At 42.8% G+C, this 15,170-nt stretch overlaps 1 protein-coding gene across 4 annotated transcripts in view; it reads left to right on the forward strand.

Annotated features, from left to right (window-relative positions):
• Positions 1-11,632, forward strand: part of LOC102528507 (charged multivesicular body protein 3) — a 54,428-nt gene extending 42,796 nt beyond the window's left edge. For all 4 annotated transcript variants that reach the window (XM_015238784.3, XM_072951516.1, XM_072951518.1 and 1 more), the window contains 4 exons: positions 716-895; positions 6,676-6,797; positions 9,515-9,629; positions 11,113-11,632. In XM_015238784.3, coding sequence (XP_015094270.1) covers positions 716-895; positions 6,676-6,797; positions 9,515-9,629; positions 11,113-11,258 — 563 coding nt within the window. In that variant the 3' untranslated portion in view covers positions 11,259-11,632. The remainder of the gene's footprint in view (positions 1-715; positions 896-6,675; positions 6,798-9,514; positions 9,630-11,112) is intronic.
• The last annotated feature ends 3,538 nt before the right edge of the window (positions 11,633-15,170 follow it).

Raw genomic sequence — 15,170 nt, forward strand, 5'->3', positions numbered from 1 at the left:
CAAAAGGGAATGCGCAGATTTGATTAAATTTAGGATCTTGAGGTGAAGAGATTATCCTGGTTATCTGGGTGGGAGGAGGGAATGGAGAGTTCTTGTTTAATGGGTTTGAGGTGCAGTTTTGAAAGCTCTGAGGGTTCTGGAGACAGATGGTGGTGATAGTTCACTACAGTATGGATGTACTTAATACCACCAATTGTGTATTTTAAAATAGTTTAGGATAGTGAATTTTATGTTATGGTATTTTACCACAATAGAAAAAATCTCCGCTATTCCTAAAGCATATAATGTCTTCCCTCTAGTGGATGCGTGATGATACTTTTAATATGTTCAGGTTTTCCCTAAGTTGCAGGTTTTTATAAGTCATTAATGAATGTACCGAGATGCTGCTCCTGTAACTGTGGGAATACTACGCACTGACGATCAGAGCAAGCTCTAGAATGCTGTACCAACAAATGTTTCAGTGCGCTTGCAAAAGCAGTTTTGAAATTTTGTCTGGTGTAGTAGGATTCACTTTTCTGTTCACTCTTACATCGCTTTAATTTTCTGGAAATAAGAATAGCCAGCACATGAGTTATTTTCATTTCATGAATATCCTCCTGTCCGTTTTCCTTTTTAACAGACACATTTAGATTACAATAAGGACAGATTTCAGCGCCAATGACTCTCCTGGTTTCCCCTTAATCTTTTGGCGCTTTGTGTTACGTTCTAAATTTAGATATCCAAAGAGAAGAAGAAAAAGTGAAACGATCTGTGAAAGACGCTGCCAAGAAGGGTCAGAAGGATGTCTGTGTGGTTCTCGCCAAGGAGATGATCAGGTCGAGGAAGGCTGTGAGCAAGCTCTACGCGTCCAAAGCCCACATGAACTCCGTGCTCATGGGGATGAAGAACCAGCTGGGTGAGGCGCGGCGCCCTGCAGCCCCCGCCCCAGTCCGATGCTCTTGCAGTCGCTGTCACGCTGATCTCCTTGGACAGGAGGAGCAGTCTCGGCTCTGGTTTTTATTCTTCATGTTGTCTTAGTTGAGGTGTTACACAAATGCGAACTGTCCTTATTACTCTCATTTTAATTTTATTATTATTTTCTTTTGCCAGCGTTGTTGAAGTAATGGAAAAATCTATATATAAATACACTTTGTTTAGAATTTAGACTGTATTTCCTCAAGTGAACAATGTTGTAAAGTGAGCTAAGAGTTGAGTTATAGGAATGAGAAGTGGGTCCATACCTTGGAAGGAGGATGAAGGAAAGAGTTCCCTCTGTCCCAGGCTCAGGGACACCCAGGCAGGATTTTAAATAGTTTGTCTTTAGCTTTCACTCACCTCCTTTCCTGCCTCAGCTCTGGCTCTCAAAAATGGTTTCTTACATCTTAGGAACCTGCAGGCCATGTGATGGGTATTTAGCATATATGTGAACTATCAGTCTAATTTTTTAAAACTCATTATAATATTTAAAATAAAAATAAATATGATTTAGTTTCCTTTCAGTGTCCAGTATAATACTGTTTATGACCTTTCACAGGCATCTGTCTCCAGGTCAGTGACAGCTTGGTTCATAGGTTAAATTTCATATCCAGTTGGTTTCTTTTCTTAATTTCTGTTAAGTGAAAAAATCGTAACTCAGAATTATAGTTCCTTGAGAATGGTAGCAAGTGACTGTCAGATAGTAGACTGAGTACAGACTCAGAAATTACAGGGAGCTTTTTCACTAAAAAATAACCTCGACTGTCAGTTTCCACATTGCTGAGTACGTCACACTCAGGAATTAGAAGACTTGAATGTTTCAGTTTGGAGGCTGGTGCCAAATGAGCACCTAATCCATAACTGATTGTATTTGGCTCGGAAGGTGCTTCTTTATGTTCAGTTTTAACATTTGGATGTGCTTTTTAATATGCCTAATAGTGAATGATTCAAGTTTCTTTCTCCAAATACTGAAGAAAATGACCCACGGATTGAGAAAGAGTAAAAAGTAAGACAAACTGTACCATATCTTCTTAACTTTTAACAGCTGTGTTATTTCAGCCTGGAAGTGATGTATTTGGGCTCTTTAAATATTGGATATATAACCTAGATATATGCCTTTTGGACAGACCAAGTATTCAGTACTATGAAGATGTAGTCTGATCTTACCTGTCATTTTGAAAGCTTAACTGAACATACTTGCCTTTTATTGCTGTCATTGAAAGTTTCATGTACTCCCCTCTTTTTGTTGCAGCCTGCTGAACATGTTCAGTGACCAAGATTAGCTAATTTTTATATTTTTCAGTATTTCCTTTACTGAATCAGCATTAGAAAATGTATGGTTTATTTTGCCTTTTTCCCCTCCTATGAAATGCAGAGACTTTTTCTCCCTAGTTGCAAAGATAAAATGGCACACAGGATAAAATACTGGATGATGATGATGTAGCTAACACTCAGAACCAGTAAAACTTGATATTTTGTTATATTTGCCTCAGTCTTTATATTACAAAAGAAAGAAAGCAGTATTACTAAAGTTGAAGCTTCTTTCATATGCCTTCCTAATTCCATTTCCTTCTCTTTATTCCTCCCCAGCAAGAACTACTATCATGAATATTAAAATTTGTATAAATGGTATTCTGTATGTACCATTCTGCATTTTTTTTGCATTTATCATCATGTTGTTGGGACATAACCCATGATGATGAATACATTTTTAACTCCTGGATGGTATTCCATCCTCTGAATGTATCACATTTTGTTTTTTCTCTTCCCCTATTGATGGACTGTTAAGCTGTTTTCAGTTTTCACTGTTACTAACAGTGCTGCTGGGAAGAATGTCTTTTCGCTTTTGCACATGTGTTTCTTGAGGACAGTTAAATCCTTAGAAGTAGAACTGCTGGGTTAAAAATAGCTGGGTTGAAGTTTTGCTAGAATTGCAAAATTGCTCTCCAAAGAGGCCTTACTAATTGGTATTCCCACCACCATCAGCAGCAGACAGCTCTTTTTTCCCTACCTTTCCACCAACCCTTGTCAGTCTTTTTAGTTTTTGAGAAGTGTTGTAACATTTCTCTGGGAACTAGTGGGCTTGATCACTGCCTTCTGCTCACCTTTTCTTCCTATGTACTGATTCCAAAATACCTTTTCAAGCAATTGTAGCTCACAAGTATTAATGAAAAAGAATCTCTTCTCCTGTAGCCTGTACTTTCAGTGGTGAACATAACCATGAGTCTGTTATCCTTTAAATATATATCCATAGCAACATACTGTGTTGTTTATTTCAAATATGTATCATTTTGTGGCTTTATCACGTCTGAAAAGTAAAATATCTGCCCTTTGATACTTACGTGTTGAAGTGCGCCTGGGCTCCGTCCCAGGTCCTCTGCTCTTTTCCACCTTTCCTCTCTCTCCGAAGGTGATCTCATCTAACCTCCTGCCTTTAAATGCCATCGATTTCCAAATTTTTATCCTTAGACCTGACTTTATTGCCTAGTGTATAGTTGGCCTCTCCACTCATATATAAGTATGTCAAACTAGTATGCCCGTGCAAAAATCTTGGGTGGTTTTACTTCATCTGTATCTCCACCTGCTCCCTGTGGTTTCCCGTGGGAGCCCAAGACATTGTATAATTTCATCTGTAGATATTTCCACATGGATTTCTAAAATACAAAGTTTCCGTCCCTTCAATTCCTTGGTCCTTCTTTTCTCAGATACATTCATGTGATCATTTCCTTTCCAGTGTATTTTCTGTTTGTTTCTGAAAGGAAAAGATTTGAGTCAGTTGTTAGATTTCCCAGACTGATCCTTTAATATTTTTTATCTTTCCTAGTTTCCATTTTGAAGATAGTAAGAGTACTTTCCTCCTAGGATGGTTGTGAGACTTAATTCAGTGCATGACACACGCTGTACACGTAGGCTCTAAATATTATTGTCATTATCATCATCGGTTTTGTCTTTGTGTTCTGCTTCCTGAGAAATTTGTTCAATTTAATCTTCCATTTCTTCTCTTGAATTCTTTATTTTGACTCCCTTAATTTTAATTTTCAGGAAGGAGTTCTCTGATAGTTCTTTTTTAAAAACAATCATCTGTCCTTATTTCATGAATACAGTTTGTTCTTTATTATTGATAGTCTTAAAAAAATTTTTTCTTATGTTCTTTGCATTGTCTTTCAGAGCTCCTTCTCCCTGCCACCCCTTTCTTCCTTATCTCTGTCCTCTTTTTTAAGAAAACGAGAGAGAGGGAGGGAAGGGAGTGGGGAGGAGGAGTAAGAATCGGTTTCAGGAGGACCTTCCAGTCTTCTCAGGGAGGTAGATGAAGCTACAAAGAGCAAACTGGTAAGTCATGTAATAAACCCATTTCCTTTCACCCCTATGTGCCAGATCCATTGCTGGGCACCAGGGATAAAATAGTGGACATTACATTGCCCCCTAGGTATGGAGTAAAAAACAAATAGTCAGATACATTTAATAAAAATCAAAGTACCTAATAATAATAAATAATAAACTTAATAATCAAATAAATGGATATTTATAAATGCAACCTGTGATGAGCACTGGGGACTGTGAAAAGGAGACGCAGTCCAGGTGGCTCCTTCCAGGCACTGCTGATCCTGGAGAAGGATGAGTGATTAAGTGTGTGTGTGTTGGGGGTATTGTTCCAGCCAGGGTGTCAGCCAGCGTGTGTGAAGGCTCTGGGGCCAAAAAGAACTGTGTACTCAACCACAGGAGGAAGTTCTGGGAGGCTGGGGGACCTGCGAGCAAGGGGGAAGGGTGGCCAGAGAGGATGAGCAGGGCGGTGACACAGCAGTTGTTACAGTTGTGAGGAGAGCATGTGGCTTTTCAGAGACAGGTTCAGACTGAGACGTGCTGGGGCGATGCTGCACGTAGTCTGCAGCGGGAGTTCAGAGGAAGAGCTTGGGGGAGAACCAGAGAGGCCTCCGGGTGGAGGGATCAGGCTGCACAAAGGCATAGGGGAAGCAGGTTGGGCTGTGTCCTGCACTTGGCTCGGTTTGACAAGAGTGCAGGAGAGAGGGCATCGGGAGGTGAGGCTAGAAAGGTGATCTGGAGCCAGAGCTCTGAGAGCTGAGATTTCATTTCTCAGGCAGTGGAGGCCGCAGGTGCAGGGAGGCCCTGATGCAGCAAGCCGGGAGGCAGTGGGCCCTGCAGGGCGGTGGGCAGGGCCGGACTGGGCTCGCCTAATGGGACGAGTGGCAGAGACGACGCTTGGTTTTGACTTTTCAGTGTATAGCATACACTGATTTTGGCCTTTTGAAAGTTCACTTCCCCAATTATGTTTGACTGGTTATCAAACTAAGTATTGTTGGAATTAGTTTTATTGCTAAGTTCATTTTTGTGTCTCTTTTCCCCATAATACTGACTTTTCCTTTTCTTGTTTAACACTCAGAAATTTATACCTTTTCCAAAATACAAATGTTTCAGTATCTAAGACTTGTCGTGCCATTTTCTTCTGTCATCTGTCTTTTTATTTTTTATTAATTCAGCTCAAAAAAGTTTATTGAGCACATGTCATATTCAGCCACTCTCTCTGGGATACAGACTCAGGATGCAAATTAGGATAAAATATGGGCCTATGTAGACATCAAACTTACCATTCAAAGAGGACTGCACAGAATTGGCTTTATTTTTAACTCTTCTTCCAATCCCTTACCTTTTTACAATAATCAATAGTAACTTTAACATTTCAGAATTTCTTTCTTGTATCATTATAATAGTATATATAATTTATTATTCATTTCAGTCGTATAGATTCTTGACACCTTCTCTGTAATTATACTGATCTTAATAAATAAATATTTTACGTTCCCTTTCCAATGTTGAGGAAATGAAGTATTCTCTGCAAGCAGCAAACTTCTTTACTCCTTAGGAAAAATCACAAAGTTGTGTGTGTCGCAAACAGGCACTTCCCTGGTCACTCTTGTTTTCTTGTGTCTTGTTTTCCTTAGATGTGACAGCTTCCTGGAGTCTGGATTCAGGCAGATGTAGATGGTGGTGACTCCCAGCGTAGCTGAAGGCCCTGTGTTCCAGTTTTGATAAAAAACTGGGTGTGAGGCAGTTCTCAGAACTTTAAGTCTCATGAAATTTCAAAACAGATTTGAAGGGTTTGGCTGCCAACTCTTTATTTTGACGTGTTAAAGACTTTTGGGGGAAAATGATCATTTGCTACTACCATGATTTCTTATAGAGAATATATAGTGTGTATATGATCTCAGACTACAGGAAAATTTTCACAACCGGGGAGCTGTAACTGACACACTTTCTCTCATTTCCTGCGAACCAGAGGCAGGTTCCTCCCAGAGCGGCCACCATCTGTAGGCTGGTGTAAGGGGGCCACTGCTTGAATAGCCTAGAGCCTGCTCTTCCAGTGTGGCCCTGGCAAGGCCTCGAGCCGTTCCTCCTGTGTGTGACTTGTCCTGGGTGTCACAGTTGTTCCTAGCTGGCTTCCTTCCCTGAAGGTCAGACGCAGGCCTTGAGGCCATTCTCCAGATCGGCTGTTTGCTGTGGGTGCTCGGAGAATCTGTACCTGTTTAGAAAAGTCGCTCTCGGTCGGCCAGCACATAATGCCTTCTGCAGGTATACAAATAGCTTTGGGAGTCCGCCCACGACTGCTGCCTTTTATTAGAATAGCTTGCGGTTTGACTGTCCTTCTTTTTTCCATCCTGCGTCACATTCTGTTGAGCAGTCCTGACGGTTACCTTTCCCTTTCAGCGGTTTTGCGAGTGGCTGGTTCCCTGCAGAAGAGCACAGAGGTGATGAAGGCCATGCAGAGTCTTGTGAAGATCCCAGAAATCCAGGCCACCATGCGAGAGCTGTCCAAAGAGATGATGAAGGTGACCTGGGGCTGACCCCGCATCCCACTCCAAGGCACTAAGAGTCACTCTCAGCAAGTGGCAGGGGGTCTCCAGGGCTGGGCAGGAATAGACAGACCACTGTTACCAGACGGAAATGGTTTTGCAGACAGAGAAGCAGCTGTTAATGCTGGTTGAAACCGTCTGAGCTGAGCATGTCAGAGGCTGGGTCAGATTGCCAGACTGTTCCTTAGAAGAAGTGTAAGTTATAATATACCCAGGCCTCTGGGCGAGGTGGGGGATCCAGGGAGCAATGTCTAGCATTCAGGGAGCTAGGGTTTATGAGGACATGAACAAGGAAACAGGAAAAGCCCCAGGTTCGTCTGTTTGATCCAGGGGCGTGTCTGTGAAGCTGGCAAGGGGGGTGGTTCTAGACCAGGGGTTGGCAAACGTTTTTGTAAAGAGCTGGATACTAAACGTATTTTCTACTTTATGGGCCACACATCTCTGTTGTAACTACTCAGCCCTGCTTTGTAGCGTGAAAGCAGCAGTAGATAATATGTACACAAAAGTGCATGACTGTGTTCTAATAAAACTTTATTTATAAAAGTGGGCAGTGGACTGGGTTTGGCCCACAGGCTGTAGTTGGCTGACCCCTGTTTCAGACAAGAACCCAGTAGAAAGCAGTAAACACCTGCCCCCCCCCCCCCGGATCGGGGCCTGGCAGGGACCTATACTGGTGGCCTTCCAGTGGGAGCCAGGGCTCAGCAGGGCAGAGCTCTGAGCCCACTGCCGGCCAGCGGCACCACACACAGGCTGTGCTGGAGTCTCCCCAGCCCCCGTTTTACACGGCAGTAGGAAGCTGAGACTTCAGGTGCCAGGTCGCTTCCCTGAGGGACCTTGGTAGTAAGTGGCAGATCTGGGGTGGGGCACACAGGTGCCTGAGCTGCCTCAGAGGACATGGGGATAGGAAGGGCCCCCCCGTGGCCTGAGAGCCAAGACTGTACACCTCAAATTCTTGTGTACAGTCTGTGCATAGAAATTGCCACCCTTCCTTCTTGGGAATTTTATGTATGAACTTGACTGTATACAGGGCTGTAGGGCATGGAAGTGAGGGACTGGAGGAGAAAACCGACGGAACAGAAAGGCAACACGAGAAGCCCGGAGCCCAGGTCTTCAGAATGAGAAATCCCGGGGCAGGCAGTAGGAGAACCCGGTCAGCTGGGTGTGTCCTTCAGAAGCGGTGTGCGGACGTCCATCCCCCGAGTTTGGTACCTGCCATCTAGGACCGGGTCACTGGGCAGTTCTTGGAGTGACTTCAGGCCTGCTCACTCTGACTCTTGCAGCCTCCAGGGTCTGAGGGGGGAAGCCTTTGTTTTTTTGGTATGCGGGATCTTTTTCAAAAAAGTTCCTGAATCCTGAAAATAATACAAATGTGGAGGAGGCCCTGCATGTGGTAGACAGTAAATATTTCCTGAATTTATCCAGGGATGCATCCCCTGGTTCAGACTGAAACCTCGGGGGGGCCCTGGCTCGTTGAGGACCAGGACATGATCTTAGTCATTCCGTTTGTCTCCAGACCTAGCCTGCTGTGCCGCACAGAGCGGGCACTGGCAAATGGCTGCTGGTTGGATGAATGAATTGGATAAATGAATGGCCACTTGTGCCTCCAAGCTGTGGAGGGCTGTTCAAGTCTGGGTTCCTGTAGGCTCTTCTAACCTGCTTAGTATGTATGGACCCTCTTCTATAGTAGCCTCCAGCACCAAGATGACATCCATTCACCGAGGCCAGAGGGCTCCATGTGTGACCTTGAAAGTGACTGTGTTTACTTGTTCATTTTGGTCTGAGGATGGGCAGAATGTGGTGCTGGCCAGAGTCATGTCATTGAGAGTCACTTGAGTGGTCTGACCCAAAAGGCAGGCAGGAGAGGAGAGGGCCTGCGTTAAATCTGGTGCCATCAGCATGGTCAGTGAGAGCCCTGCCCTGCCTGAGTGCAGGGGAGCCGGGGCCGGAGCTGCCGCCTGTGACCTTCCACTCCTATGACACCGCTCAGCCAGGAAGACTTCAGGGCCTGCTTGCGTTGGCCGGTGTTAGGGAGCGTTCTTCTTGTGCCTGTAGTGGGGCTGTGTGACCTTGAGAACAGAGGAGGCTGCCAGGCACCGGGCTCCCAGTGGACAGTGTGGGCACTGCCTTTCTGGTCCAGAAATGCAGTCTTGTCAGTTATCTCAGGCTTTGGTGAATTGATTCATCCTTGCCAGGCCCACCAGACTGACCCTGTGCCAGCAGCTATAACTTGGACAGCTCTTTTCGGGGTTTCCTGGAGCCCCCTGGGCTCTTGGTATTTGTCATCATAGTGCCTACCTACTCCAGCCAACTTTCATACTGTGTTTCAACTCCTGCACTCATAGATTAGCGATGTTCAGGTAAATGCTTCCTAAGACAGCACACTCTCATCCCAGCAAGTTGTTCCCCGTGCGCTGCCATTATCATCCAAGTTACTTTGTGAAGCTCTGCTGCTGGAGGCCCCTCTCCAACCTTGGTGCGAAATTTGGAGAGCAGTGTCTCTTTGGCCTTTGGCCTTCCTGCAAAGAGGGCAGACGGCACCCAGTGCTTCCTGTGGCCAGCCGTCTGCAGGTCAGCACTTGAAAGGGTGGACTCGACTTGGGCCACCAGAGCTCGGCTGGTGCTGGACCCATAGGTGTGTCTGCTGGGAACAGATGAACCGTTGCGGGAAGTGACGTGGTTTATTCTGTGTTTAGGCTGGGATCATAGAAGAGATGTTAGAGGACACTTTTGAGAGCATGGACGATCAGGAAGAAATGGAGGAAGCAGCAGAAATGGAAATTGACAAAATTCTGTTTGAAATCACAGCAGGTATGACCTGAGATCTTCCTCTCTCTCTCTCCTCCTCTTACAGTGGTTCTTCCCACGTTCACAGAATTAACTGCTTTTTCTTTAGGCTGTAACTCCCATACTTCTACATTTCTTGTTTTAGATTATCAAGTTGTTACTTGAAAAAATAAGGATGGTGTCTATAACCATCTTTTAAAAAACGCAGAGATAGACTGACTTTTTGCTCTCACACACTGCTGTTGGGAGCTTAACGTGGTACAGGCTTTCCTGGCAGTTCGGCAGTAACTGTCTGAAACTCTTGACCTGAGCGTGGCTTCTGGGAGGTTACCCTAGCAATTAAGGATGTGCTGAAAGAGTTAACTCAAGGATGTCCATAGTAGCGTTATTTATGATATTGAAAAGTTTGAAACAAGCTAAATGCGTAATAATAGAATATTGGTTGAGTTAATTACGTTACACCTATTATAATGGAATACCTCATAATTATGATAGATAACACAGAAAGGTATTTAATGACGTGGAAAGATGTTCCCAATATATTATGTGAAGAAAGCACTGTTACTGAAATACACACTTTTTTTTTTTTTTGAATTTTTAGAAATCTATTTATGTTAACATTTTGGTATATTTTTCCAGTTTTGTTTTCTATACATAGGTTTACAAAAATATTTTTAAAACATTATAGAGATACAATTCTGTGTGCTTCATTTTGTAATAAACTGCTAACATATAACTTATAAATGAATATTTAAATTGTTGAATAATATATTGGTTAGATACTATCAATTTAAATAATTCATTGTATTTTTGAACATTACAGTTATTTCTTTTTTTTTAACATTTTTTATTGATTTATAATCATTTTACAATGTTGTGTCAAATTCCAGTGTACAGCACAATTTTTCAGTCATTCATGGACATATACACACTCATTGTCACATTTTTTTCTCTGTGATTTATCATAACATTTTGTGTATATTTCCCTTGTTTTAAAAAACATACCTACAGAAAAAGTCTGAAAGGGGGGTAAATAAAAGCAGTAGTTATCTCTGAGTGACAGTTAATGAGTTTTTAAACTTTTTTACTTCTGAATTTTCTGTTTCATAAAAAATAAAATCGACAAGATTTAACTCTTGTTTATTTATTTGTTTTAAACTTTTGGGAAAAAGATGACTAGTTATTCCAGAAAAACGGTTTATGAAGATTCGGAAACAATTGAGTTTTACTGAAAGAATATTTAACATCTTCATGAATCTTGAAAATTAAGTACTCAGTGGTGTTTAGGAATTTGGATCAAGAGCTTTAGAACCCAGATTTTTAAAGTCTAAATCCTTAGTCATTATGACGTTGGTGTCATTAGAAGCTGGTGTTGGCACATTCGTCGCAGTGAGCAGAACCCCACGGCCGTTTCATCGCCCCTTTTCTTTCCTGTCAGACTGACCGGGTGTGAAAGGCAGGGGGGATGAGGGACCGCCTCGCTGATCTGTGTGCCGTCTCTTTGCAGGCGCCCTGGGCAAAGCCCCCAGTAAAGTGCCCGACGCCCTCCCGGAGCCCGAGCTGCCGGGGGCCATGGCCGCGTCCGAGGAGGAGGAGGAGGAGGAGGAGGCCTTGGAGGCCATGCAGTCCCGCCTGGCCACACTGCGCAGCTAGGGCTGCCGCCGGGAGCCGGGGCACCCGGGGCGCTGGGCCCCCACGCCGGCCGGGCCCCGCCCTGCCGCGCTGTCACACTACACCTCCCGGGGAGGGGGGGGCGCCGCGCCCCGAAGAGCGGGCTCTGCTCATCTCTCGTCGCTCTCTGCGGAGGCTTGGGGATCTCGGTAGGACTGTGCTTGAGAGGCGGTGTAATAAATGCACCCTTTCCAGGAGCACATACTGCAGTATCTTTTTCTGGGTGAGGGCAAAGAAATCTGTCTTCTTGCGAAGCTCTTCCGAATTGATTGCCTGAATTTTGAGGACTCTGTACATTTTTTTTTTTGCCTGTAAAACACTATATAAATGGATTTTAATAAATTTCTGCTTTAACACTTGGTCTCACTGTAGATTGTCAGGCACAGTGAACTTTCATGGTGTTTGCTGTCCCAAATTACTTCATATGTTGGCCTTTGAAAGAGAAGATGTGCGGCAGCAAGGCATTATGGGACTTGGAAGCGCAGCAGAAGGGGCCTCTGCTCTGTGGGCGCTGCGCCCCAGCCTTCACAGATGCGGTGTGCAAGCCTCTCCTCTGCTTTTTGTCGTCTGTGTAACCAAAAGGACGCTTGGGAACTGTGCGCCCTTGTCTTGTCGGCTGGAGGGCTGTATTGTGTATGTCCTGAGGCGGGTGCGTGTGCATCCGTAGCTTTTCTTCCTGCAAGTTGCAGGAGGCGGTGAGATTCGGACTCTCTCACCCTCTGACTGCCTTGCCTGCACTGAGCCGCTTGCTTTGGGTGCATGAGCCATGAGCGTACACGCCAGTGCTTTCCCAGAGCCGGGAGCTGACAGGTGAGAGAGCCAGGGTGTGGTCATGCATCATGAACAGTGCTTGCACATTTCCAAGTTACGTTTTTAAATAATTCAGCAGTAGCAGTTTATATTTGTATGTTTTTGATACTTTACAAAGTCATTTAACATATGTGATTATTATCTTCACCAATTAGGAGAATAGCCCAGCTTGCTGAAGTGACACATCCTGAATCAGTGTCATGAACTGGCCGAACTGGGGTTCAGCCTGCGTCCCTCTGGTCCAAGTCTTGTTGCCCTAAACTAACCAGGTAGGAAAATCACCCAGCCGCTCCCTCACAGGTTGGTTTTTGTAGATTGTATAGAGAAACCCTGATGTGTCAGATGTTGCTACAGTGAGGGCCTTCTAGGCTCATCCTGCAAAATGGGAATCGCGAATCCATTGGACCATCCTGTTACTCCTCACTTCATCTTCAGGACACAGTTTGTTTCTTAAGTAAACATTATTTTTAGAGAAGTTTTAGGTTCAGAGCACAACCGAGCAGAAACTGTTGAATTCCCATGTATACCTCTTTCCCTGACACACGCCCAGTTTCCCACTTGTATGTATTGGCGTCTCGCCACAGAAGTACATTTATTCCTGGAATCATAGAGTATGTAGCCCTTTCATATTGTTTTCTTACTCTTAGTAGTGTGCGTGTAAGTTTCCTCCATGTCTTTTCCTGGCTTGACAGCTCATTTCCTTTTAGCGCTGAATGATACTCCATTGTCGGCATGCGCTACACTATCGATTCACCTTCTGAAGGACACCTTGGTCACTGCAAAGTTTTGGCGGTTAGGAATAAAGCTGTGCACGTCTGTGTGCAGGTCTTTGGGTGGACATGTGTTTCACCTCATTTAGGGGAATACCATGGAGCATAGCTGCTGGATCGTATGGTAAGAGTGTGTCTAGTTTTGTAAAACACTGACAAACTGGCTTCCAGGGTGGCTCTATCGTTCTGCATTCCCACCAGCAATGATGAGACTTCCTCTTGCTCCACATCTTCACCAGCATTTGATGATGTCAGTGTTTTGGGTTTTGTAAAGACAACATGCCAGAACATAACGGGATGCAGCAAAAATAGTGCTCTGAGGAAGATTTGCTGCTGTAAATGCCTACATTGTAAAAGAAAAATACCCCAAGTCAACTACCAGTAAGTACATTTTAAGCAACTAGAGAAAGAAAAGCAAACAACCCAAAGCTAGAAGGAAGAAGCTAAAAACTGAGAATGGAAATAAATGAAATTTGAAAAACACTAGAGAAAATCAACAAAACCAGAAGATGATTTTATGAAAGATCAACAAAACTCATCTTTAGCTAGATTGACTAAAAGGGAGCGGAGAGGGAGGGGAAGGAGGAGTGAGAAGACTCAAGTTACTAAAATCAGACGGAACATTACTACCAACTTTACAGAGAAGGATTTTAAGAAAATAATATTCACAGGCATCATAAACTTACGGTCACTGGGGGGAAAGGGGTGGGAAGGGGTAAGCTGGGAGTTTGATGTTTGTAAATATTAGCTACTATGTATAAAATAAACAGGAAGTTTCTTTTGTACAGCACAGGGAACTATATTCAATATCTTAGAGTAACCTTTAATGAAAAAGAACATGAAAAAGAATATATGTATGTATATGTATGACTGAAACATTATGCTGTACACCAGAAACTGACACACTATGAACTAAGTATATACTTCAATTTAAAAGTTAAAAGAAAGAAAAAATAATATGAACAACTATGTGCCAACAAATTGGATAACCTAAGTGAAATGGAAAAATCCCTAGAAACAAACTACCAAAACTGAAGAGTTGGAAATCTGAATAGGATTGTATGCCATGACCAAGTGAGAATTACCCCAGGAATGGAATATGAAAATCAATCAAAGTAACAAACCATACTAAAAAGAATGAAGGAAGAAAACCACATAATCATCTCAATTTATGCAGAAAAGACATTTGGCAAAATACAAAACTCTTTCAGGATGGAAAACACTCAGTAAACTAGGAATAGAAGGGAACTGCTTCAACATAACACAGAACGTAATACAAAAAAATGCACAGCTAATAGCATGCTCAACATGAAAAACTGAAAGCTTTTGAAACTTATGATCATAATCAAGCCATGAATACACAAGGAGGGAAAAATGGTCTCTTCAATAAATGGTTTTGTGAAAACTACACAGCCACATGCAAAAGAATGAAATTGGACCACTTTCTTATATCATATACACAAATTAACTCAAAATGGATTAAAGAGCTAAATGTAAGACCTGAAACCATAAAACTCCTAGAAGGAAACATAGGTGGTTAAGTTCCTTGACATAGGTCTTGGCCATGATGTTCTGAATCTGATACAAAAAGTAAAATCAACAAAAACAAGTGGGACTACATCAAGCTAAAAAAGCTTCTGCACAGCAAAGGAAACCATCAACAAAATAAGAGCTCCCTACTGAGTAGGAGAAAAATAGTTGCAAATCATGTGTCTGATTAGGGGTTAATATCCAATATAAAGAACCCATGCAACTCAATAGCAAAAAAAGAAGCAATCTGATTTAAAATGAGTAGAAGACCTGAAAAGACATTTTTCCAAAGAAAGCATACAGATGGTCAACGGGTACATGAAAAGATGCTCAACATCATTAATCATTAGGAAAACACAAAACTACAATGAGATCACCTCACACCTGTAGAATGGCTATTATAAAAAAAAGACAAGAAATAAAACTTGTTGCAAAGATACAGAGAAAACCCTTGTGCAGTGCTGGCAGGAATGCAAATTGGTGTAGCCACTATGGAAAACATGAAGATTCCTCAAAAAAATTAAGAATAGAACTACTATATGATACATCAGTGCTACTTCTTGGTATTCGAAGAAAATTAAGACACTAACTCAAAAAGATATGTGCACCCCCATGTTCACTGCAGCATTATTTACAATAGCCAAGATATGGAAACAACCTAAATGTTCATTGATGGATGAATGGATACAGAAATTGTGGTATATAGATAATGGAATGTTATTAAGCCATAAAAAGGAATGCAATCTTGCCATTTGTGATGACATGGATGGCCTTTGATGGCATT

Source organism: Vicugna pacos, chromosome 28, assembly GCF_048564905.1.
Source record: "Vicugna pacos chromosome 28, VicPac4, whole genome shotgun sequence".
In the NCBI taxonomy this organism is placed as follows: Eukaryota; Metazoa; Chordata; class Mammalia; order Artiodactyla; family Camelidae; genus Vicugna; species Vicugna pacos.